The 23,006-nt window shown below is 39.9% G+C and overlaps 1 protein-coding gene across 1 annotated transcript in view; it reads right to left on the bottom strand.

Moving 5' to 3' along the window:
* The window catches only part of UNC13C (unc-13 homolog C), a 656,715-nt gene that overhangs the window by 162,433 nt on the left and 471,276 nt on the right, over window positions 1-23,006 (bottom strand). Inside the window, exon 19 of the mRNA XM_017348010.3 lies at window positions 1,189-1,315. Within this exon, the coding sequence (XP_017203499.2) occupies window positions 1,189-1,315 (127 nt within the window). The remainder of the gene's footprint in view (window positions 1-1,188; window positions 1,316-23,006) is intronic.

Here is a 23,006-nt window from a genome sequence, read left to right as displayed (position 1 = left end):
GTTCAAAACTACTTTTCCTCTATCACTTTACACTAATTTTGTAAAAATATAACACACCTCTTTGGAATAGCACTATTTCCCATGGATCATAGCCCATATATTCCTAACTCCATAATTATGCTCATAACTTCTGTTACCACCTGAAAGCTTTTCTCCCTGTTCCTGCCATAATCTGACCAGTTCTTCACAGTGTACATCAAATGCTACCCTACCCCTAAGTACCATGTGGAGTACCCCAAGTACCACTTTATGCTCCTTAAATGAACACTTGTTTCATTTTGCCTTGCTATTTTTTAAAACAATATTTGTTTCTAGGCAGACAGAGAGGAAGAGAGAGAAAGAGAGAGAGAGAGAGAGAGAGAGAGAGAGAGATGCCTGCAGCAGGCAGGGATCGGCCTGCCTGTACTCATCTGGGTCTCCCATGTGAGTGGGAGAGAAGCTGGAATCCACAAGTTGGGACTTCAACTCAGGCACTCCAACATGGGATGCCGGTGTCCCAGGAGGCATCTTAAATACTGCATCTAGCATCTGCCATTGCTTTATCGTGATTGCTCCTTTCAGGGCGAGGTCCTTATGTTACTCGTCTTACCCGACAGCCTTGCAGCGCGGTGTCTGGCATACGGAAGATGCCTTTCAATGGAACGAGGCCGAATCTGACACACGTCAGAGGCAGGGTGCCACCAGCATGACTGTGATTACCAATGTGCTTCACAGAGGCTCATTATGAAATGGTTACCTGTTAATTTTCTTTCAGAAATATGAATTTCTGAGATAGTTGTAAATTTAAATGAAAGGGAAAATCTAATGATATATATTTATATTTTTAAATAAAATTTGTATTTATATTCATATATATATGTCAGTATATAAACAGCCTTTTTTTTTTTAAAGAAATTTGGTTTCTAGTGCTTTTCATAGGAAACAATTTCATCAAGTGAGGGATACCCCATTATGTATTCTTTTCTATTTGAGGCTAATTTTCAAGTAAGGCTTACTAGAAAAATAAAACATAATTCACTTAAATATGGGTCTCAAAGAATGCAAATATTTTGATGATGATTGTGTAAGAATAATGTCTGCATGGAAATGAAGACTATGTGAAGAGATTTTAGTGACGCACAATCCAGCTGTAATTCACAGGACTCTGAACTGGGGCACAAACAGGAGGGTGTGACATTCACTACTTACAGGGAGTATTCAGGCACAGCATCCTGGAAGGCAGGAAGCTCACGCACATATTCATTATAAAACCATTTCACTTTGAAATGCAAATTCATATAATCGGTGCTCTTGCATAACCGCTGCTTCTCATGTTCTATAACAGATAAAATCAAACATTTAATAAAGTGTAGTTTGCCAACAATGCTGTACGTTTCCAATCTACTTTTGTTATTCGTATTACTAAAAAGAAAACAGTGAGTAAAAGGCAATGGCAAAGTGTATTGCTAAATGCAGACTTGGAATTTTATAATATTTAAAATAAAATGTAGATGATACAGAGTGTAGCAGTAATGTAAATATAACCTTGAATTTTCTCATTGTTCTTACTGGGAAAGTTGAGAGTTCAAATGCAGTTAGACAGTAAGAATGCATTAAAAATTTTCTATTTATCTTGAGGCTCTCATATTTTGGCTACTTTTAGCCTCATGCAAAGTGACAGAATTAAAATTTAAGTATGAATAAAACATGAGTGAAACTAGAAGCCATAATCATGGATTAATATTATAAATCTGAGTGAGTAGATCATATTCCAGCCTAATTCTTTAATATTTAAAGAATTAAGATCGTTGGAAAAGAGAACATATTTCTAGTGTCTAAGTCATATGGTTTCTTTATCAATTTATTTAAGTTTAGTTAAAATATTTTGCATCCTGTTTAGTATTTCTTTAGCAGGATTATCTAATATGTATAATTTGTTTCTCTCTTGCTCAAACAGTAGAACCTAACCCTGATATTGTAATCTAGTCTCTCATTACTGGGGAACAGAGACAAATAATGTGATTGGACATGTTTATCTCTGTTCTCTGAGCTCCCTCTTGGCCAATTCTGGCCACAAGCATGAATCTAGCAAAACTGAAAATATCTCTAGCTATACTCAGGTTGAAAGTGTCCCCTGAGAAATTCTGGCTTAGGTCTATGAGACTTCTTCAATATAGGAAAATAATATATAGTAGAAACATCCTATATTTACTTTCTACACTCAATGAGTCTATTAGATTGTTAGAAACAACTCAAGGGCATCCCTGTTTTCTAAGATCTGATTGTAGAGGGACTTAAATCCCAATGGTGAACACAAGAGAGAACACAAGCCCAAATTAAACATTTTTGAATAGAATAATGACCAATTCAGGACAATTTGTAAAAACCAAAGAGAGAAGGGGGAGGCATACTACACACAAACACACACACACGCCCACACATGGAAACAAGAATGAACTCATACTTCTAGGCCTCACTCCCAAACATAATTGTGGACAAGATACTTTGCTTAGTTCCCTCCAAATTCATTTCATCACTTTTTTCTGACCTTTCAATTCTGGCTCTCCACCATTCTCTCTCCCTTCAGATGTCTAGTGTCCCATCAGTTCTTAAGAAGAAAAATTTGATTAAACTTATAGGTAGTCACATAACACAATACTACCTTAAACCGAACAACAAAGAGACCCCTGCCCTGGGACTCACACATGTAGGGTGCTTATCTTACCACAAATATGGACAGAAATTAGACAGCTCCTGGGATCATCTATCATTTGTGTCAGAGCATTTTATTTTATTTTTTTACATTTATTTATTTGAAAAGCAGTGTTACCAAGAGAGAGAGAGAAAGACAGAGAGACAGAGATCTTCCATCTGCTGGTTCACCCCTCAGATGGCTGAAGCCAAAAATTAGGAACTTCTTCCAGGTCTTCCACATGGGTGCAGGGGCCCAAGGACTTGGGCCATATTTTGCTGCTTTCCCAGGTGCATTAGCAGAGAGCTGGATTGGAAGGGAAGCAGCCAGGACTTGAACACGTGCCCATATGCAATGATAGTTTTACAGGCAGCAGCTCAATTCACTACACCACACCGCCAGGCCCAGTGTTTAAACTTTTTTGAAAAATTTATTTATTTGAAAGGCAGAGTTACAGAGAGGCAGAGAGAGAAAGAGACAGAGAGAGAGAGAGAGGTCTTCCATCTGCTGATTCACCCCCCAGATGGCTATATCAACCAGAGCAATACCAATCCAAAGCCAGGAGCCAGGAGCTTATTCTGTGTCTCTCATTTAGGTATAGGGGCCCAAGCACTTGGGCCATCTTCTACTGCTTTCCCAGGCTATAACAGAGAGCTGGATCAGAAGTAGAGCAGCCGAGACTTGAACCAGCACCCAGACGGGATGCCAGCACTGCAAGTGGTGGCTTTACCTGCTACGCCACAGTGCTGGCCCCACATTTTGATTTTAATAAGTGTTTCTGAATAGATTAAATTAAAATAACTTTCTAAAAACTTCATCTGAGAAAAATATATATATATGAACTGTGCCTGAGAAAACTTGCAGAAATTATTTTAATTTAAAATTGTTGTAAATTTTTTTTCTTTTTTAAAATTTTATTTAAGTTATACAAGTTTCGTGTATTTCATATATACAGACTGAGGAACATAGTGATACTTCCCACCCTCCCTTCTCTCCTGCCCACTCTCCAACCTTTCTTCTTCCTCCCTCTTCCATTATTCACTCTTAATTTTTACAATGATCTACTTCCAGTTTACTTATTGATCGTAGAGTTAACTCTACACTAAATAAAAAAGTTCAACAAACTATGAAAAACAAAACAAAACAACGTTGCTCAATAGAAGAGACAAGGGGACTGTTAACAATCATTGAATCTCAAAATGTCTTTTTCATTCCAATACTTTACATTTTAGGTACTCTATTAGTTGCCTGGGATCAGGGTAAACATATGGTATCTGCTTTTTGGGACTGTCTTATTTCACTAAGTATAATGTTTCCAGTTGCACCAATTTTGTTGCAAAAGACAGGATTTTTTTTTTTGTGGTACAAGTATTTTTTTTTAACTTTTATTTAATGAATATAAATTTCCAAAGTACGATTTATGGATTACAATGGCTTCCCCCACATACCGTCCCTCCCACCCACCACCCTCCCCCCTCCCACTCCCTCTCCCCCTCCATTCACATCAGGATTCATTTTCGATTATCTTAATATACAGAAGATCAGCTTAGTATACATTAAGTAAGGATTTCAACAGTTTGCTCTCACACAGAAACATAAAGTGAGAAATAATAGATGATTTTTTTTTAAATGATGATGAAATCAGATCAGACCTATTGTCATGTTTAATCCCAGTGAGAGTCAAGTTGGGAGTTGATAATTTCTTTCTTTCTTTTCTTTTTTTTTTTTTTACAGAAGATCAGTTTAGTGTGCATTAAGTAAAGATTTCAACAGTTTGCACCCCCATGAAAACACAAAGTGAAATATATTATTTGAGTACTCGTTATAGCATTAAATCTCAATACACAGCACATTAAGGACAGAGATCCTACATGAGGAGTAAGTGCACAGTGACTCCTGTTGTTGACTTTACCAATTGACACTCCTGTCTATGGCATCAGTAGTCTCCCTATGCTCCGGTCATGAGTTTCCAAGGCTATGGAAGCCCTCTGAGTTCTCCGATTCTTATCTTGTTTAGACAAGGTCATAGTCAAAGTGGAGGTTCTCTCCTCCCTTCAGAGAAAGGTACCTCCTTCTTTGAAGACCTGTTCTTTCCACTGGGATCTCACTCGCAGAGATCTTTTGCCAGAGTGTCTTGGCTTTCCATGCCTGAAATACTCTCATGGGCTTTTCAGCCAGATCTGAATGCCTTTAGGGCTGATTCTGAGGCCAGAGTGCTATTTAGGACATCCGCCATTCTATGAGTCTGCTGAGTATCTCACTTCCCATGTTGGATCACTCTCCCCTTTATTTATTCCATCGGTTAGTGTTAGCAGGTACTAGACTTGTTTATGTGCTCCCTTTGACTCTTAGTCCTTTCATTATGATCAATTGTGAACTGAAATTGATCACTTGGACTAGTGAGATGGCATTAGTACATGCCACCTTGATGGGATTGGATTGGAATCCCCTGGTATGTTTTTAACTCTACCGTTTGGGGCAAGTCAGCTTGAGCATGTCCCAAATTATACATCTCTTCCCTCTCTTATTCCCACTCTTATGTTTAACAGGGATCACATTTCAGTTAATTTTTAACACTTAAGAATAACTGTGTATTAATTACAGAATTAAACCAGTCATATTAAGTAGAACAGACAAAAAAACTACTAAGAGGGATAATGTATTAAGTTGTTCATTAACAGTCAGGGCTATGCTGATCAAGTCACCGTTTCCCATAGTGTCCCTTTCACTTCAGGAGGTTTCCTTTTTGGTGTTCAGACAGTTGTCACCGATCAGGGAGAACATATGGTATTTGTCCCTTTGGGACTGGCTTATTTCACTCAGCATGATGTGTTCCAGATTCCTCCATTTTGTTGCAAATGACTGGATTTCGTTGTTTCTTACTGCGGTATAGTATTCTAAAGAGTACATATCCCATAATTTCTTTATCCAGTCTATCATAGATGGGCATTTAGGTCGGTTCCAGGTCTTAGCTATTGTGAATTGAGCTGCAATAAACATTAGGCTGCAGACCGCTTTTTTGTTTGCCAATTTAAATTCCTTTGGGTAAATTCCAAGGAGTGGGATGGCTGGGTCGAACGGTAGGGTTATCTTCAGGTTTCTGAGGAATCTCCAGACTGACTTCCATAGTGGCTTGACCAGTTTGCATTCCCACCAACAGTGGGTTAGTGTCCCTTTTTCCCCACATCCTGGCCAGCATCTGTTGTTGGTAGATTTCTGAATGTGAGCCATTCTAACCGGGGTGAGGTGAAACCTCATTGTGGTTTTGATTTGCATTTCCCTGATTACTAATGACCTTGAACATTTTTTCATGTGCCTGTTGGCCATTTGGATTTCCTCTTTTGAAAAATGTCTGTTGAGGTCCTTGGCCCATCTCTTCAGTGGGTTGTTTGTTTTGTTTTTGTGGAGTTTCTTGATCTCTTTGTAGATTCTGGTTATTAACCCTTTATCTGTTGCATAGTTTGCAAATATTTTTTCCCATTCTGTCGGTTGTCTCTTCACTTTCCTGACTGTTTCTTTTGCAGTACAGAAACTTCTCAATTTGATGCAATCCCAATAGTTAATTTTGGCTTTGACTGCCTGTGCCTCCCGGGTCTTTTCCAGAAACTCTTTGCCTGTGCCAATATCTTGAAGGGTTTCTCCAATGTTCTCTAGTAACTTGATGGTGTCAGGTCGTAGATTTAGGTCTTTAATCCATGTTGAGTGGATTTTTGTGTAAGGCGTAAGGTAGGGGTCTTGCTTCATGCTTCTGCATGTGGAAATCCCAGTTTTCCCAGCACCATTTATTGAATAGACTGTCCTTGTTCCAGGAATTAGTTTTAGATCCTTGATCAAATATAAGTTGGCTGTAGATGTTTGGGTTGATTTCTGGTGTTTCTATTCTGTTCCATTGGTCTATCCATCTGTTTCTGTACCAGTACCATGCTGTTTTGATTACAACTGCCCTATAGTATGTCCTGAAATCTGGTATTGTGATGCCTCTGGCTTTGTTTTTGTTGTACAAGATTGCTTTAGCTATTTGAGGTCTCTTGTGCCTCCATATAAATTTCAGCACCAATTTTTCCAGATCTGAGAAGAAGGTCTTCGGTATCTTGATTGGTATTGCATTGAATTTATAAATTGCTTTTGGGAGAATGGACATTTTGATGATATTGATTCTTCCAATCCATGAGCATGGAAGATTTTTCCATTTCTTGGTATCCTCTTCTATTTCTTTCTTTAAGGTTTTGTAGTTTTCATCGTAGAGATCTTTAACGTCCTTGGTTAAGTTTATTCCAAGGTATTTGATTGTTTTTGTAGCTATTGTGAATGGGATTGATCTTAGAAGTTCTTCCTCAGCCATGGCATTGTCTGTGTATACAAAGGCTGTTGATTTTTGTGCATTGATTTTATACCCTGCTACTTTGCCAAAATCTTCTATGAGTTCCAATAGTCTCTTAGTAGAGTTCTTTGGGTCCCCTAAATAAAGAATCATGTCATCTGCAAAGAGGGATAGTTTGACTTCTTCCTTCCCAATTTGTATCCCTTTAATTTCTTTTTCTTGCCTAATAGCTCTGGCTAGAACCTCCAGAACTATATTGAATAGCAGTGGTGAGAGTGGACATCCCTGTCTGGTACCAGATCTCAGTGGAAATGCTTCCAACTTTTCCCCATTCAATAGGATGTTGGCTGTGGGTTTTTCATAGATTGCTTTGATTGTATTGAGGAATGTTCCTTCCAAACCCAGTTTGCTTAGAGTTTTCATCATGAATGGGTGTTGTATTTTATCAAGTGCTTTCTCGGCATCTATTGAGATAATCATATGGTTTTTCTTCTGCAGTCTGTTAATGTGGTGTATCACATTGATTGTTTTGCGCACATTAAACCATCCCTGCATACCAGGGATAAATCCCACTTGGTCTGGGTGGATGATCTTTCTGTTGTGTTGTTGCATTCTATTGGCCAGAATTTTATTGAGGATTTTTGCATCTATGTTCATCAGGAAAATTGGTCTGTAATTCTCTTTCAGTGCTGCATCTTTTTCCGGCTTAGGAATTAAGGTGATGCTGGCTTCATAGAAAGAATTTGGGAGGATTCCCTCTTCTTCGATTGTTCTGAATAGTTTGAGAAGAATTGGAGTTAGTTCTTCTTTAAATGTCTGGTAGAATTCAGCAGTGAATCCATCTGGTCCTGGGCTTTTCTTTGTTGGGAGGGCCTTTATTACTGTTTCAATTTCTGTCTCAGTTATGGGTCTGTTTAGGTTTTCGATGTCTTCCTGGTTCAATTTAGGTAGGTTGCATGTGTCCAGGAATCTATCCATTTCTGATAGGTTTCCCTGTTTGCTGGCATACAAGTCCTTGTAGTAATTTCTGATGATTCTTTTTATTTCTGTGGTGTCTGTTGTTACGTTTCCTTTTTCATCTCTGATTTTATTGATTTGGGTCTTTTCTCTTCTTTTTTTAGTTAGTTGGGCCAATGGGGTGTCAATTTTGTTTATTTTTTCAAAAAACCAGCTCCTTGTTTGGCTGATTTTTTGTAATGTTTTTCTTGATTCAATCCTGTTGATTTCTTCTCTGATTTTAATTATTTCTCTTCTCCTACTAGATTTGGGTCTGGTTTGCTGTAGGTTTTCTAGATCCTTGAGGTGAATTGAAAGCTCATCTATTTGGTGCCTTTCCAATTTCTTGATGTAGGCACCTATTGATATAAACTTTTCTCTTAACACTGCTTTTGCTGCGTCCCATAAGTTTTGGTATGTTGTGCTGTTATCCTCATTTACTTCCAGAAAATTTTTGATTTCTCTTTTGATTTCTTCTATTACCCATTGTTCATTCAGGAGCATGTTGTTCAATCTCCATGTGTTTGCATATGCTCTAGGGATTCCTGAGTTGCTAATTTCCAACTTCATTCCTTTATGGTCTGAGAAGCTGCATGGTATGATTCTAATTCTTTTGAATTTGCTGAGACTCGCTTTATGGCCTAGTATGTGGTCAATCCTAGAGAAGGTTCCATGTACTGCTGAGAAGAATGTAAAGTCTTTAGCTGTAGGATTGAAAGTTCTGTATATATCTGTTAGATCCATTTGGGCTATAGTGTCGTTTAAATCTACTGTATCCTTGTTGATCTTCTGTCCTATTGATCTGTCTATTTCTGAGAGTGGAGTATTGAAGTCCCCCAGTACTATTGTATTGGGGTCTAAGTCTCCCTTTAAGTCCGTTAACAAGTCTTTTAGATAAACCGGTGCCCTGTAGTTAGGTGCATATACATTGATAATTGTTATATCTTCCTGTTGAATTTATCCCTTAATCATTATGTAGTGTCCCTCTTTGTCTCTGTTAACGGTTTTTGTGGTAAAGTTTATGTTGTCCGATATTAAGATGGCTACGCCTGCTCTTTTTTCATTTCTGTTGGCATGGTATATCTTTTTCCAGCCTTTCACTTTCAGTCTGTATGGATCTTTGTTGGAAAGATGAGTTTCTTGTAAGCAGCAAATAGATGGGTTTTGTTCCGTAACCCAATCAGCCAATCGGTGTCTTTTAACTGGACAGTTCAGGCCATTCACGTTCAATGTGACTAATGATAAGTGGTAACTTTGCCCTGCCATTTGCCAAAGATAAGTTCTAATATATGCTTTGAATTCCCTGTGATCTTTTGCTGTGAGCTTTCCTTCCTTGGTTTCCTTCCTTTACCTTCTTTCATATTGATGACCGTGTTTCTTTGTTTCTGTGTGTAACACATCTTTAAGCATCTTTTGCAGGGCTGGACGAGTGGCAACAAATTCTTTCAATTTCTGTTTGCTATGAAAAGTCTTTATTTCACCTTCATTCACAAATGATAGCTTTGCAGGATATAATATTCTGGGCTGGCAGTTGTTCTCTCTTAGTACCTGGGCTATATCTCGCCATTCCCTCCTAGCTTGTAGAGTTTCTGATGAGAAGTCAGCTGTGAGTCTGATTGGAGATCCTCTGAGAGTAATCTGACGTTTCTCTCTTGCACATTTTAGGATCTTCTCTGTATGTTTCACTGTGGAGAGTTTAATTACAACGTGTCGTGGTGAGGATCTCTTTTGGTCGTGTTTATTAGGAGTTCTGTGAGCTTCCTGTACTAGGATTTCTCTGTCCTTCTCCAAACCTGGGAAATTTTCTGCTAATATCTCACTAAAAAGGCCTTCTAATCCTTTCTCCCTCTCCATGCCTTCAGGAACTCCTAGAACCCGAATGTTGGGTTTTTTAATAGTATCCTGAAGATTCCCGACAATATGTTTTAGATTCCTAATTTCCTCTTCTTTTCTTTGGTCTGACTGTATCCTTTCCTGTTCTCTGTCTTCTAAGTCTGATATTCTCTCTTCTGCTTCACCCATTCTGTTTGTAAGGCTCTCTATTGTGTTTTTCATTTGATCTATTGAATTCTTCACTTCAGTCACTATCCCAGTTTCCTGTTGTACTAGTTGTTTCGTTTCATTTTGATTCCTCCTTAATATTTCATTTTCACGAGAGAGATTTTCTATCTTGTCCATTAAGGATTTCTGTAGTTCAAGAATTTGTTTTTGAGAACTTCTTAATGTTCCTATCAATTTTTTGAGATCTGCTTCTTGCATTTCTTCTATGTCATCATCTTCATAATCTTGAATTGGGGTGTCTTTTTCATTTGAGGGCTTCATGGTGACTTCCTTGTTTTTATTACCTTGGTTTTTGCGTTTGTTATTTGGCATGTTGGAGATATTTGGTTTCTTCACTGTGGTGCTTTTTCTTGTTATACTATGACTCTAGATTAAGTGGACTATCTGTTTTTGATGGAGCCTTAGGGCTTGAGATGGGTGTGGCCTGAGAGCTCTGTTTGGTGTGCCAAAGGTGACACTCCCAGGTTAGGCGTGGTAAACCTCTCTCTCTCTCTCTCTCTTTTTTTTTTTTTTTTGATTCAAAAGGGAAGTAATTCCGCACAGCTGAACGAAGTTGGAGGTAGTTAGCAGGCAAATGATATACCCACAGGAACCAGAGATCAGAAGCTCTTTCCCAAGGACCACACAGGGAATCTGTTCGGCCCTCAGAGTGGGCTCAAATTCTCCTTCAGTCACCCACTGGGTTGCCAAAGTTACGGAATTGTAGTGTCTCTGGAGAGTGCTCACGTGAATTCCGTGAGTTCTCTCCCCCACCGTCTCTTTTTTCACAGTCTCAGTTCAGTAGCACCACGAATTTACTAGGTCCTAATCTCCTGTTAATTCGCCCCGCCCAGAGTCAGGTTTTTCTGCTAGGCTCAGGGCCGGTGCAGACCTGAGGTCGCTCTGCTTATGACGTATGTCCAAGATGGCGCCTGCTCTTTGTCTTGCTCGCCCTTGAGAGGTGAGCGGAGAGAGAGAAACCCGTGTCCGTACCAGTCACCTCTCTCTCTCTTCCAGTTAGCCTGGTGAAGTTCCCCCCCGCCCCGGGGGTTGTTCCCTCTAGTCTCCTTCCTCTCTCCGCTTGCCTGCTGGTGTCTCGGGCTATTGAGGTTCGGCTCACCTCGCGTTCCAGCGGCTCGGTCCCGCGGCTCGGCTTGCGCAGCTCGTTCCCGCGGCTCGGCTTCCGTGGCTCGGTCCCGCGGCTCGGCTTCCGCACGGTGGGCGACCTTGTTCTCCCAGTAGGTCCTCCGATTCACGACCACTCAATCCAGAAGGGTTTCCTCTCGCGTTCCAGCGGCTCGGTCCCGCGGCTCTGCTTGCGCAGCTCGGTCCCGCGGCTCGGCTTCCGTGGCTCGGTCCCGCGGCTCGGCTTCCGCGAGGTGGGCGACCTTGTTCTCTCAGTAGGTCCTCCGATTCGCTACCACTCAATCCAGAAGGGTTTCCTCTGCAATATTATCCTGGTTCTTTTTTCTGAGGCTACCATAACTCCCCTTTTATTAAACTAAATTTTCCCGGACTATCTGTGCGCGCCCTTACTATTCCGCCATCTTGGCTCCCGGTACCAGGATTTTTTTTTTTTTTTGAGCTGAGTAGTACTCCATAGTGTATATATACCATAATTTCTTTATCTAGTCAACAGCTGATTAATATCTGGGTTGATTCCATATCTTAGCTATTGTGAATTGAGCTACAATGAACATGGGGGTACAGATAACTCTTCAAATGCTGATTTCTTTTGGTTTGGGTAAATTATCAGGAGTGGGGTGGCTGGGTTTATAAGGTAGGACTATATTTAGATTTCTGAGATATCTCCATACTGTCTTCCACAGTGGCTGCACCAGTTTAAATTCCCACCAAGAGTGGATTAGGGTACCTTTTTCCCTGCATCATCATCAGCATTTGTTGTTTGTTGATTTCTGTATGTGAGCCATTCTCACTGGGGTGAGGTGAAACCTCATTGTGGTTGTGATTTACATATCCTTGATGGCTAGTGATCCTGAGCATTTTTTCAAGTGTCTGCTGGCCATTTGCATTTCCCCTCTTGAAAAATGCTTGTTGAACTCCTTTGTCCATTTTTAACTGTATTTTTTGCTTTGTTGTTGTTGAATATCTTAAGTTCTTTATAGATTCCTGTTATTTACCCTTTATCAGTTTCATAGTTTGCAAATATTTTCTCCCATTCTGTTGGTTGCCTCTTCATTTTGCTGAGTGTTTCTTTTGCAGTACAGAAGCTTCTCAGCCTGAAGTAATCCCATTTGCCAATTTTGGTTTTGATTGCCTATGCTTCTGAGGTCCTTTGGAATAGGCAAATTTTTTGTATCATAAAGCTTCTTTAAATTACTTATTCTTATAATATACACAATTTTTAATGATTTATTTATTTTTGTTTGAAAGTCAGAGTTACACAGAGAGAGAAGGAGAGGCAGAGAGAGAGAAAGAGAGAGAGAGACAGAGAGAGAGAGCAGTTTTCCATCTGCTGATTCACTTCCCAATTGGCTGCAATGGCTGGGGCTGTGCTGATCCAAAGCCAGAAGCCAGGAGCTTCCTCCAGGTCTCCCACATGGGTGCAGAGGCCCAAGGACTTGGCCCATCTTCCACTGCTTTCCCAGGCCACAGCAGAGTGCTGGATCAGAAGAGGAGCAGCCGGTACTAAATTCAGCGCCTATATGGAATGCCGGCACTACAGGCGGAGGCTTTACCCACTACGCCATTGTGCAAACCCCATAAAATACATATTTAAATTATGTGCTTTGCATATAGTCACATTTTAGTCTTTTAACTGTTAGGAATCTGAATAAACTGAGATTGGGAAGGAAAAAATAAATACCTAAGTAAAGTTCTGAAAATGAAAAAAAAAAAGCTTAAAAAAAGAAGTAGAAAAAAATCCAAGGTGAAAGTGTGCTTACAGCTTTAAAAAGAAGAAAAGAACAGACATCATATGACTCAGATGTCTGGCACAACTTTAAATGGAACACAGAATATTAATATTTAAAATCTTTTATTGTAACTGCATAATTAGTCATTTTACTGAAGTAAAGGTGAGTAAGGCATTTTCTGGAATAAAGTTTAACAATTTACAATTCGTATATAACTCTATTTTAACCCCACATTGCCAGTCTATTCACAATGCCCAAATATGTAAATATTATCTATACACACATTAATCATTACATTGCAACTTTGACATTTTGTTGGCTTTTGGCATGTTAAAACATACCTTGTATTACACGTAATTCTTTCATGTTGCTATTAAGATCTATTTATTGAGGTAGCAAGATAGAATATGTTTTAACAGCTTGGTGTAGAAATTGTAAGCCCTTAGATCCATGGTGTGTGAGCTTCCACACGGGCTCTTGCCTCTGTGAATATTGAGAATGAGCCGGACTGAATGTGTTAGCCCTTCCAAGACTATTTGCACTTTAACAGAACACTGGAGGGAAGGGCAGCCCAGGTTCATTTACTGTGCGAAGTCTGTATTGAGTATGTAGCTTGTGCCATGTCATGGACGAGGCACTGAGGGACACAAGGACAAAAGATACAGACATGTGCTTGGATCTGCAATGCCTTGGGAGTAAAGAGAAGAGATGTTGTGCTAACAGTCAATACAATATGGCAAATGCCATGCTTTTCATAATATCCAGGATGTCATGTGTCACTGTGGAAAAGATGGACTCAGCACACCTTCGCTCTTTATGTGACCAATTAAACACAGTATTGATTTGCTCATGGTGCTATTTAGTATACAGTGAGGAATTTACATCAGAAGAAATGTTTATAAAATATGACTTATTTTTATTACTTAAAAGGGATACTACCTTAATTTGATTTGAAAGTCAGAATTAGAGAGAGAGGGAGGGGTGGATCTCCACCTGCTGATTCACTCCTCAAAAGGCTGCAATGGCCGGTGCTGGGCCAGGCAGAAGTCAGGAGCCTAGAATTCCAATCAGTTCTTCCACATGGGTGGCAGAGGTCCAAGTACTTGGACTGTTTTCTGCTGCTTTTCCCAGGTGCATTGGCAAGGAGCTGGATCAAAAGTGGAGCAGGTAGAACTCAAAATGGCACTCATATGGGATGCCAGTGGCTTAACCCACTGTGACGCAATGCCAGCCCCCAAAGGAATACTGTTTAAGATGTATGTGTTCCTTCTGTGAAATTATGTTATTTCCTGTTTAACTCTTGGGCTTCTTTCTTGTTTGTGCTCATGTTTTTAAATATTTGGGTGATAAGTCTGGTTGACCCATGATTCATGTTGTACACAAAAGAAAAGGGTTCACTAGTTCCTGACCAGGGCAATGCAGCACCAGTCTCTACTTTGGAAAGCAGACAGAAGCCAGTCAGGTTGTCAGACAACGCCTTCAGTCTCTGTGGACTCTATGTGCACTTCACTTCTCCATAGGAGGTGAAGTTGTCCCTACCTCCCTCTTAGGAGCCTCAGTTCAGAACTCACGAGCCTCCCTAACCCCATTCTGCAGGACACCGCAAGCTCTCCACATTCCTTCAGCTTCTCTGTTCCTGCATTTCAGGAAAGAAATATCTCTTTGTGCCTGATTTCCTGCAGCTACACATCCGCCAAGCCACTTCTCACCACCTGCTAAGTTTTTCATCAAAAATGGATACAGGAAAGCAGACAGGAAGGACATAATTGATGTTTAAAAGACAAAATCTGGTTTTGTTTTCATCTAGACTATCCTTTGTAGTTTCTAAGTATGTATCTGATATGATAACTCCAACTATCAGAGTTTTTCCAGCCCCTTGGCTGAAAAAGATATCCTAGAAGAATTACTAGTAGTTTCCTCTTCACAGAAATTGTTTGTGAACCCATAGGAGTTCGTTTCAGTCCCTTTAAGTTGTGTTTCTCTCATGCTCTATCCACAGATTGCTGTTGGTGGACAGAGATAAGAGATCAGTAGCATCTGTTTTCCCATTAGGCCAATTCAGCCAAATCAACAAAAGAGTAACTGACATCTTTCCATGCATGAAGCGCTTCAGCTGATACCACCAGAAGCTTTCAGGTTGAGTTGCTGGTGGTGTAAACCTTAGCCTGAGGACAATGCAAATCGTATAGGAAAGCAAGGTATGGTCCTGCACAATGAAGTGCAACGTGATGACTGTACTTAAGTAGCCAATATCAACTCTAAGCGTTTTTCCCCTATAGGGACTTCTAAGAATAAGCATGAACTTGAGTAATTAAAAGACCTCCAAACCATTTCTATTCCGTCCATGCACACAATGACACGACATCCCCTGTGGAATCATCCGGCATCGCTTTAGCCTCATCTGTGCAGATGCAGAAGGTCCCAGTGAGGATTCCAATGCTGTAGCAGTGGTTAGGAACTTTTTTTTTCACCAAGGGCCATTTGGATATTTATGACATTCATGGGACAAACAAATTTATCAACATAAATACTGCCCTGCTATTTGATTTATTGAAAGTACTGCCTGTGGTTGCCTTGGCATGGCCAGACCAAATGATTTTGTGGACCTTGTATGGCCCAGAGACCAGGCATTCCCCACCCCTACCAGGGGATAGCAGTGTCCTAGATGATGGGAGGCGGGGTCCTTGAGCCATCTCTCGGAGGAGAGCTGCCCACAGTCTGACTCACACAAGTCAGTCATGCACAAGCTTGTAGTGTGATACATGGTCTGTTCTGGAGTTAGGCTACATGATATTAAATTTTGTTGAACCATAAAAACATTTTCAAAGACTGAGACCCACTTATTAATAATCCTCCTTACTATTATAAATGTTTACTACATATGTGTGTATATTTAGTGCACATATATGTATGAATATGCATGTATATAATTTATGTAATGTGTATATGCATGTTTGCAGGAGGCCCTCTAGCTTTGTATGGATCCCATTTTGAATTGCCCCCCCCTTCATAAAGGAAACCCAGTTAATCAGACTTTGTTATGTTAAGTTAAAAGCACAAAGGCTCTGAATGAAGAATAATCATAGAAGTCAGATACAATGTGTATGGATGGATTAATGTTGGTTTTTACCTTCCTGTAAGCCTTATTTCATACTAGTGTTTCCAGTTATATTCTGGGTAGTTATTGCCACTTAACTAACTTTAACTTCTTAAAAAACTAACTCTTATTGTTTCAAAATCCATGTGCTTGTTTTTCTCGTGGGTTGATATATTTCTCCCATAATGTATAATTACATATTATACAGGCAATGTTTCAAACTACAATTACATCCTATCAACCACCTATCAAATATCAAAGACTATAATATAAAATTCAAAATACAGTCCAAATTATCATTGTACTCAAATTATCTTCTGTTTAATGGTAGACATTGTTGAAAAATTGCATCCTTCTTATTTGATGTGAATGTTTCTTAGAATTTATTTAGCCATCAATCTCCTGCATTTTTAATTTTGTCAACCAAGATGTAATTAGCTCATTACATTTACAAAATAAAACATTTAATTAGTTTTCCAAATTGCCAGATAATAATTCCATACAAAATTCTGAATTGCAATGAGAAATATGAATATTTTACTACCAGAATAAAAATTTCATTAATATTATACAAGGAAAAAGCTTGCCAATTTGGAAGAATATGACTGTTTTCTTTGAAATTTTGATGACCAGTATTTACTTGGAAAGAATGTATGTTTTTTTTCTGAAAGTTAGTGCTCATGCATGGAGTTGTCTCTATAACACAGAAATGTAGAATTCTGTACAGGTTTATATGGTAAGGAGTATATACACCCAACACATTCCCTTGTCAAAGTCTAATTTGCTGTCATCAACGCAGTGTCATTTTCCATCTTTTTTTCCCATCATTCCATTGTGTAAGCTATCTGCTTTGTCCAGCAGCTGGCAGCCCACGTGTTTTGTACAACACTATTGAGCATTGCTCTCAGTGTTAGCTAGCTCTATCTCTAATAGGTGGTGTTATAGAAGGCCTGGAAGGAACAAATACAAAGCCAGCGATGCTTCGTTAGACATTGTGTGCTCAAACATAAAACTTCATTACTCAGAAAGTTTGGTTCTAAAATAAATTCACGGGGCCAGCACTGTGGTGCAGTGGGTTAACGTCCTGGGCTGAGGTGCTGGCATCCCATGTGGGTGCTGGTTTGAGACCCGGCTGCTCCACTTCCAGTCCAGCTCTCTATGTGGCCTGGGAAAGCAGTAGAAGATGGCCCAAGTGCTTGGGCCCCTGAGCTCACATGGGAGACCTGCAAGAAGCTCCTGGCTCCTGGCTTTGGATCGGCTCAGCTCCGGCCATTGAGGCCAATTGGGGAGTGAACCAGCAGATGGAGGACCTCTCTCTCTCTCTCTCTCTGCCTCTCCTTCTCTCTCTGTAACTCTGACATTCAAATAAATAAATAAATCTTTAAAAAATAAAATAAAATAAACACATCGAGGCAGGCATTGTGGCTCACTGGGAGTCATTGGGGTGTAAACACTCCATAGTGGAGTTCTGGTTCAAGTCTGGACTGCTCCATTTCCAATCCAGCTTTCTGGTAATTCACCAGGAGGAAGTGGGGAATGTCCCACATGTTTTGGTCCCTGACACTCACATGGGCGACCCGGATGGAGTTCCTGGCTCCTGGCTTTGGCCTGACCCAGCTCTGTCTGTTGCAGGCATTTGGGGAGTGAACCAGCAGATGGAAGGACTTGCTAACCTTTCCCTATCTCTCTGTCATGCTGCTTTTCAAATTAAATAAATAAATCTGAAAAAACTTCATATATATCAAACAATTATATACTCAAACAATAAATATCTATCTAATGAACTATAAATCAATATAATATATAAATAGGGATCATAGGTATTCTTTTTCACACAAAGTGCTGAGCCATGTAATTAATAATTTAAAAATAAAGTAGAATAAATCTCCATTTCCCATTTTACAAAAGATTTGTAAAGGTTTTTCTATAACTTTTTTTTAAGATTTTGTTTTTATTTATTTGAGAGATAGAGTTACAGACAGAGAGAGGGAGAGAGAGAGAGAGAGAGAGAGGTCTTCCACCCTCTGGTTCACTCCCCAAAGGGCCACAACAGCTGGAGCTGAATTGATTCAAAGCCAGGAACCATGAGCTTCTTTCATGTCTCCCATGCAGGTGCAGGGGCCCAAGGACTTGGGCCATCCTCCATTGCTTTCCCGGGCCACGGAAGAGAGCTGGACTGGAAGTGGAGCAGCTGAGACACAAACCAGCACCCATAAGGGATGCCGGTACTGCAAGTAGAGGCTTAGCCCACTACACCACAGTGCTGGCCCCTTTACCATATCTTTGAAGGTACAATTCACCTGAAGTTTTGACTGCCATAACTAAGCTATGATATTAATATTATATAAAGTTTGGAGTAATAAAAATTAAATGTAAAAATAAATATCCTACATAACATGTTAGGAAAAAGTTATTTGGAGTAATGTGATTCTTCTAAAGAAGAAAACAGAGAGAAAATATTAGTCATAATAATAAATTATGCCAATCAAACTTCTTAAGGAACAATGACTATGAAAGAAAAATATCATTGAATTTTGTAGGGTATGAAATAAGACATACATATTTGTTAATGGCACATTTCTAATAACTAAATCTTAGCAAAATATCAGAGAAAAGCCATAAAACAGTAATATAATATTGTTTTCCCCGCAACCACTAAAAATGATATCAGAATAAGCTTTACTCTCAAGGGCAGTAGTTGGCAGTCCTACTCATATTTACAAATGATCTCTCAGCAGAGCTTACAGAGCTTCCAAGTTCCCTGGTTTCATTAAACTAAGAATGATGTGGAGGATAGACATACCTCATAGATAACACTTTGAGATATATATAGTCAGAATTCTAGATCTACAACCCACGAAGATAGACTGGTATGTTTCTTGTAAGCGACTACTCCACAGTATGGCTGAGAATACTGTGTGGCTTGTCTGACACACAGACATTGGAAGGTCAGAGAGCAACATAAAGACAGATTCACATAATTCAGTACTAAGAAATGGAGATGGAATCTATAATGGAAAAGATGCACTGGGGAGAGAAAGCGTGTTTAGAAACACAGAAAAAGCTAAATGGCAAGCACATAACGGAAAAATAAAGGCATTCAAAATAGCCACTGTCATTTATTTTATTTATTTATTTTTTATTTGACAGGTAGAGTTATAGACCATGAGAGAGAGAGGCAGAGAGAAAGGTCTTCCTTCAATTGGTTCACCCTGCAAATGGCCGCAACAGTCGGCACTGCACCGATCTGAAACCAGGAGCCAGGTGCTTCCTCCTGGTCTCCCATGCGGATGCAGGGCCCAAGGACTTGGGCCATCCTCCACTGCCTTCCTGGGCCACAGCAAAAAGCTGGACTGGAAGAGGAACAACTGGGACTAGAACCCGGAGCCCATATGGGATGCTGGTGCCGCAGGCGGAAGATTAACCAAGTGAGCCAAGGTGCCGGCCCCTCCACTATCATTTATTGACAAGTGCTGGAGCAGAGTTATTTAAAAAAGAAAAAAGCTTCACTATCAATAGAGGTAATACAAAGCATTTCCATAAATTAGAACCAGGGACTAAACTGTATAATTTTATTCATTCATTCAATCTATATTTATTGATTATCTACCATGAATGAAGTACTAGTCTATACCTGGAGTATACAGCAAAGAAGGAAACAGAGTGTCTATGCTTTACCATTCAGTAAGAAAAGCCACTCAATGTCTCCTTTACATGTAGTAGCTAGTAGTTACAGTTAAAAAGAAAGAAAGATAAAAAGAGAGAAACAAAGGCCTGTGTATATCAATTTTGCTGCACATAGATTATTCTGTCAAGCTTTGTTATCACTTTGTCAAAAAAAAACTGATAGGAATCATATACTACTCTAGTTTTCATGCTTTTGTGACTGTTAAAATTTATGTTCTGTGGGTGAAGTTGAACATCACTTTATCTGATGAGTGTTACAGCCCTTGCCTATTTTCCTACTGGACTAGGGTCCTTCTCACTCTTTATCTGTTCAACTCTTTATTCAGTAGTGCCATTAAGCCTTTGACTGCAACGTATATTAAAATATGTTATCTCAAAAATTAAAAATAAAATATTAATTTGGAAAAATGCGCCATTCAATGCAATACAAAGTAGTGGTAAGCATTCCGGAAAACCACTGCACTTCAAGGGAGTGGAGGAGCTGAGCCTGCCTTTTTCAATAGTCTGCTCAGGGCAGGTCTCTACCGAGATGACGTGAGAACAGAACTGAGTAGTTGGAGAGCGGACTATGCAGGCACGTCCCCAAAGAACTCAGCAAGTAAAGTGACCCTCAGGCAGAAGGATGTGCTTAACAATTTTGAGAAGAAGCGGGAAAGCCAGATTGGTAGAAGCAGAGAGCGAGGAGTGAAGTGGAGTTGAGAGAGGGCCAGCATACACAGGATCTTATAATACACAATAAACACATTTCTCCCTGAATTGTGGAATAACAATAAGTGATTTGGTTCCAACTGACATTTATAAGACATCATTTGGTTCCTGCGACAATAGATGACAGGATCAAAAAGTGAAGGCAGAGAGACATACAAAGGGCCATCAAAAAATTAGGGGGAGAAGGGGGGAGGTGCAGGCATTTGGCCTCGAGGTTCTAAGACTCTGTGCCCTATATTAGAATGCCTGGGCTCAGTATCCATCCGCAGTCCCTGAACCCAGTTTCCTGCTAATGCAGACTTTGGGAGGCAGGGATGATGTCTCAAGTAAGTGGTTTTCCTGCCACCCATGTGGGAGAGCTGGATTGAATCCCCAGTGTCTCCAGGCTTTGACCTAGCCTGAGGCTGTGGTGGGTATTTGGCAAGAGAACTGGTGGATTATCTCTTGGTAGCCATCACTTTGATTGACCTTGTGCTTTGTCTTCAAGATCATACTGGGAAGCCCATGCTTCTCTTCTGACTGTAATTCTTTGAAGAAATCCTTCAGGGTCTTGATTCAGCTCATTGAAAATTTCCATTAAAAGCTCTGTTTTTCTCTCCTTGCTATTCTGGGAACAGAGCAAGTATTTTGGTACACATTGATCAAAAACCACTTAAATTTTTCAGTCAGAATTTGGTAAGCTTGGGGATAGCGTTGCAAGGTAGTGAGTTAAGCTGTTTTTCTGCACCCTGGTACCCTATATTGGAGTTCCAGTTTGAGTCCCAGATGTCCCACTGCCAATCCAGCTCCAACACATCTGGAAAGGCAGTGGAAGCTGGCCTGCCCTGAGTGCCTGGGGCCCTGCCACCCGTGTGAGAAACCTGGATGGACTTCCAGGGCTCCTGGCTTAATCCTGGACCAGTCCCAGCCACTGCAACCATTTGGGGAGTGAACCAGTAGATTGAAGCGTGCGTGCTCTCTCTCTCACTGTCACTCGGCCTTTCAAATAAATAAATATTTTTAAAAAGAATTTTGTAAGTTGAACTAACAGATTTCTATGGTTTCTGCTGTTTTCAAGTAGGACATGAACAAGATTATTTAATTTTTATTATTAATTATTATTATTATTTCTTAAATGTGGACTACTACTGAGAGATTCATCTACATCATTTTGTTCTTAAAACCAGTCTGCATTTGTAAACTGCATTATCTCCATAAACCTTTTGTAAAAAATCAGCGATTTAACCATTCTTTCATGCAAGCTTCACCATACAGTTGATATTTTTCCTTACTTAAATTTTAACAGAATTCATGTTGTTCTTGTCAGTGTTCTTTTCAAACTGATGTCTTATCCTCCTTAGTGTCTCAAATTAGATCCTGTTTAGAAATGTTATAACTAGTTACTACATTTATTTTGGCTAAAAAATCAAAATCCATGCAGGTAATTTTTTAAAGATTTATTTATTTACTTGAAAGTCAGAGTTACACAGAGAAAGGAGAGGCAGAGGGGAGGGTAGAGAGGTCGTCCATCAGCTGGTTCACTCCCAAGCTGGCCGCAAGAGCCAGAGCTGGGCCAATCCAAGCCATTAGCCAAGAGCTTCTTCTGGGCTTGCCACTTGAGTGAAGGAGCGCAAGGACTTGGGCCATCCTCTACTGCTTTCCTGGGCCACAGCAGAGAGCTGGATAGAGAGATGAGCATCCGGGACTCGAACTGGCACCCATATGGGATGCTGGCACTGCAGGTGGTGGCTCTACCCACTACGCCACAGTGCCGGCCCCTATGCATGTACATTTATAATGCATATTTTCCATGAACTGCTTGAAGACCTCTCAAAATGAAAAATGTAATAGATATTGCCACTTAGTCTTGGGTACTATCAGTGGTGATTATGACAGAAGTGGAGAGGCATGGGGTCTAATTTTGGTTGTTTGCCTTTCCATTACATGGCCTTGCCTCTTACTTAATGCCTTCCTAAATAAACTGAGAACAGAAATGTCAGCTTAGTGAAATTTTGCACCCACCTACTACGTTATTTGCTTAGAAGGACAGATGGATGAATGGGTGGAGAGGAAGAAGGATAAAACAAGGTAAAGGTTGTACCCAGCCTTTTTGACATGTTTCTTTCCTCATTTTCTCTTCACTTTTTCTGAGAATGCATTGGGTCACCATTATGGAAGACCTGTCCCCACGGACCTGGTCGATGACTTCACTGATTTATAGCTGCTCATGAAGAAAAGTAACTGCTGTGTCTTCAAGTCTGAAATTTCTGTGTTAAAAGACTTCAATTATCTCAGTAAACTTTTAAAGGACTGTTAAGAAAACATAAATATCATATGTTCTCCCTGATCGGTGACAACTAACCAACACAAAAAAGGAAACCTGTTGAAGTGAAATAGACACTATCAGAAACAGTGACTTGATCAGCCCTTGTCCTGACTGTTGATGTACAGTTTAATATTTTATCCCTTTTAGTATTTTTTTGTTCTAGTTAATACTATTGGTTGAACTCTGTAATTAACACACAGTTATTCTTAGGTGTTTAAATTTAACTGAAAAGTGATCGCTGTTAAATATAATTATGAGAGGGAGGAAATGTACAATTTGGGACATGCTCAATTGGACTTGCCTCA

The sequence above is a fragment of the Oryctolagus cuniculus genome, chromosome 12 (genome assembly GCF_964237555.1).
Source record: "Oryctolagus cuniculus chromosome 12, mOryCun1.1, whole genome shotgun sequence".
Classification (NCBI taxonomy): Eukaryota; Metazoa; Chordata; class Mammalia; order Lagomorpha; family Leporidae; genus Oryctolagus; species Oryctolagus cuniculus.
The sequence above is the reverse complement of the archived record's forward strand: the minus strand, read 5'-3'. Positions and strand labels throughout refer to the sequence as shown.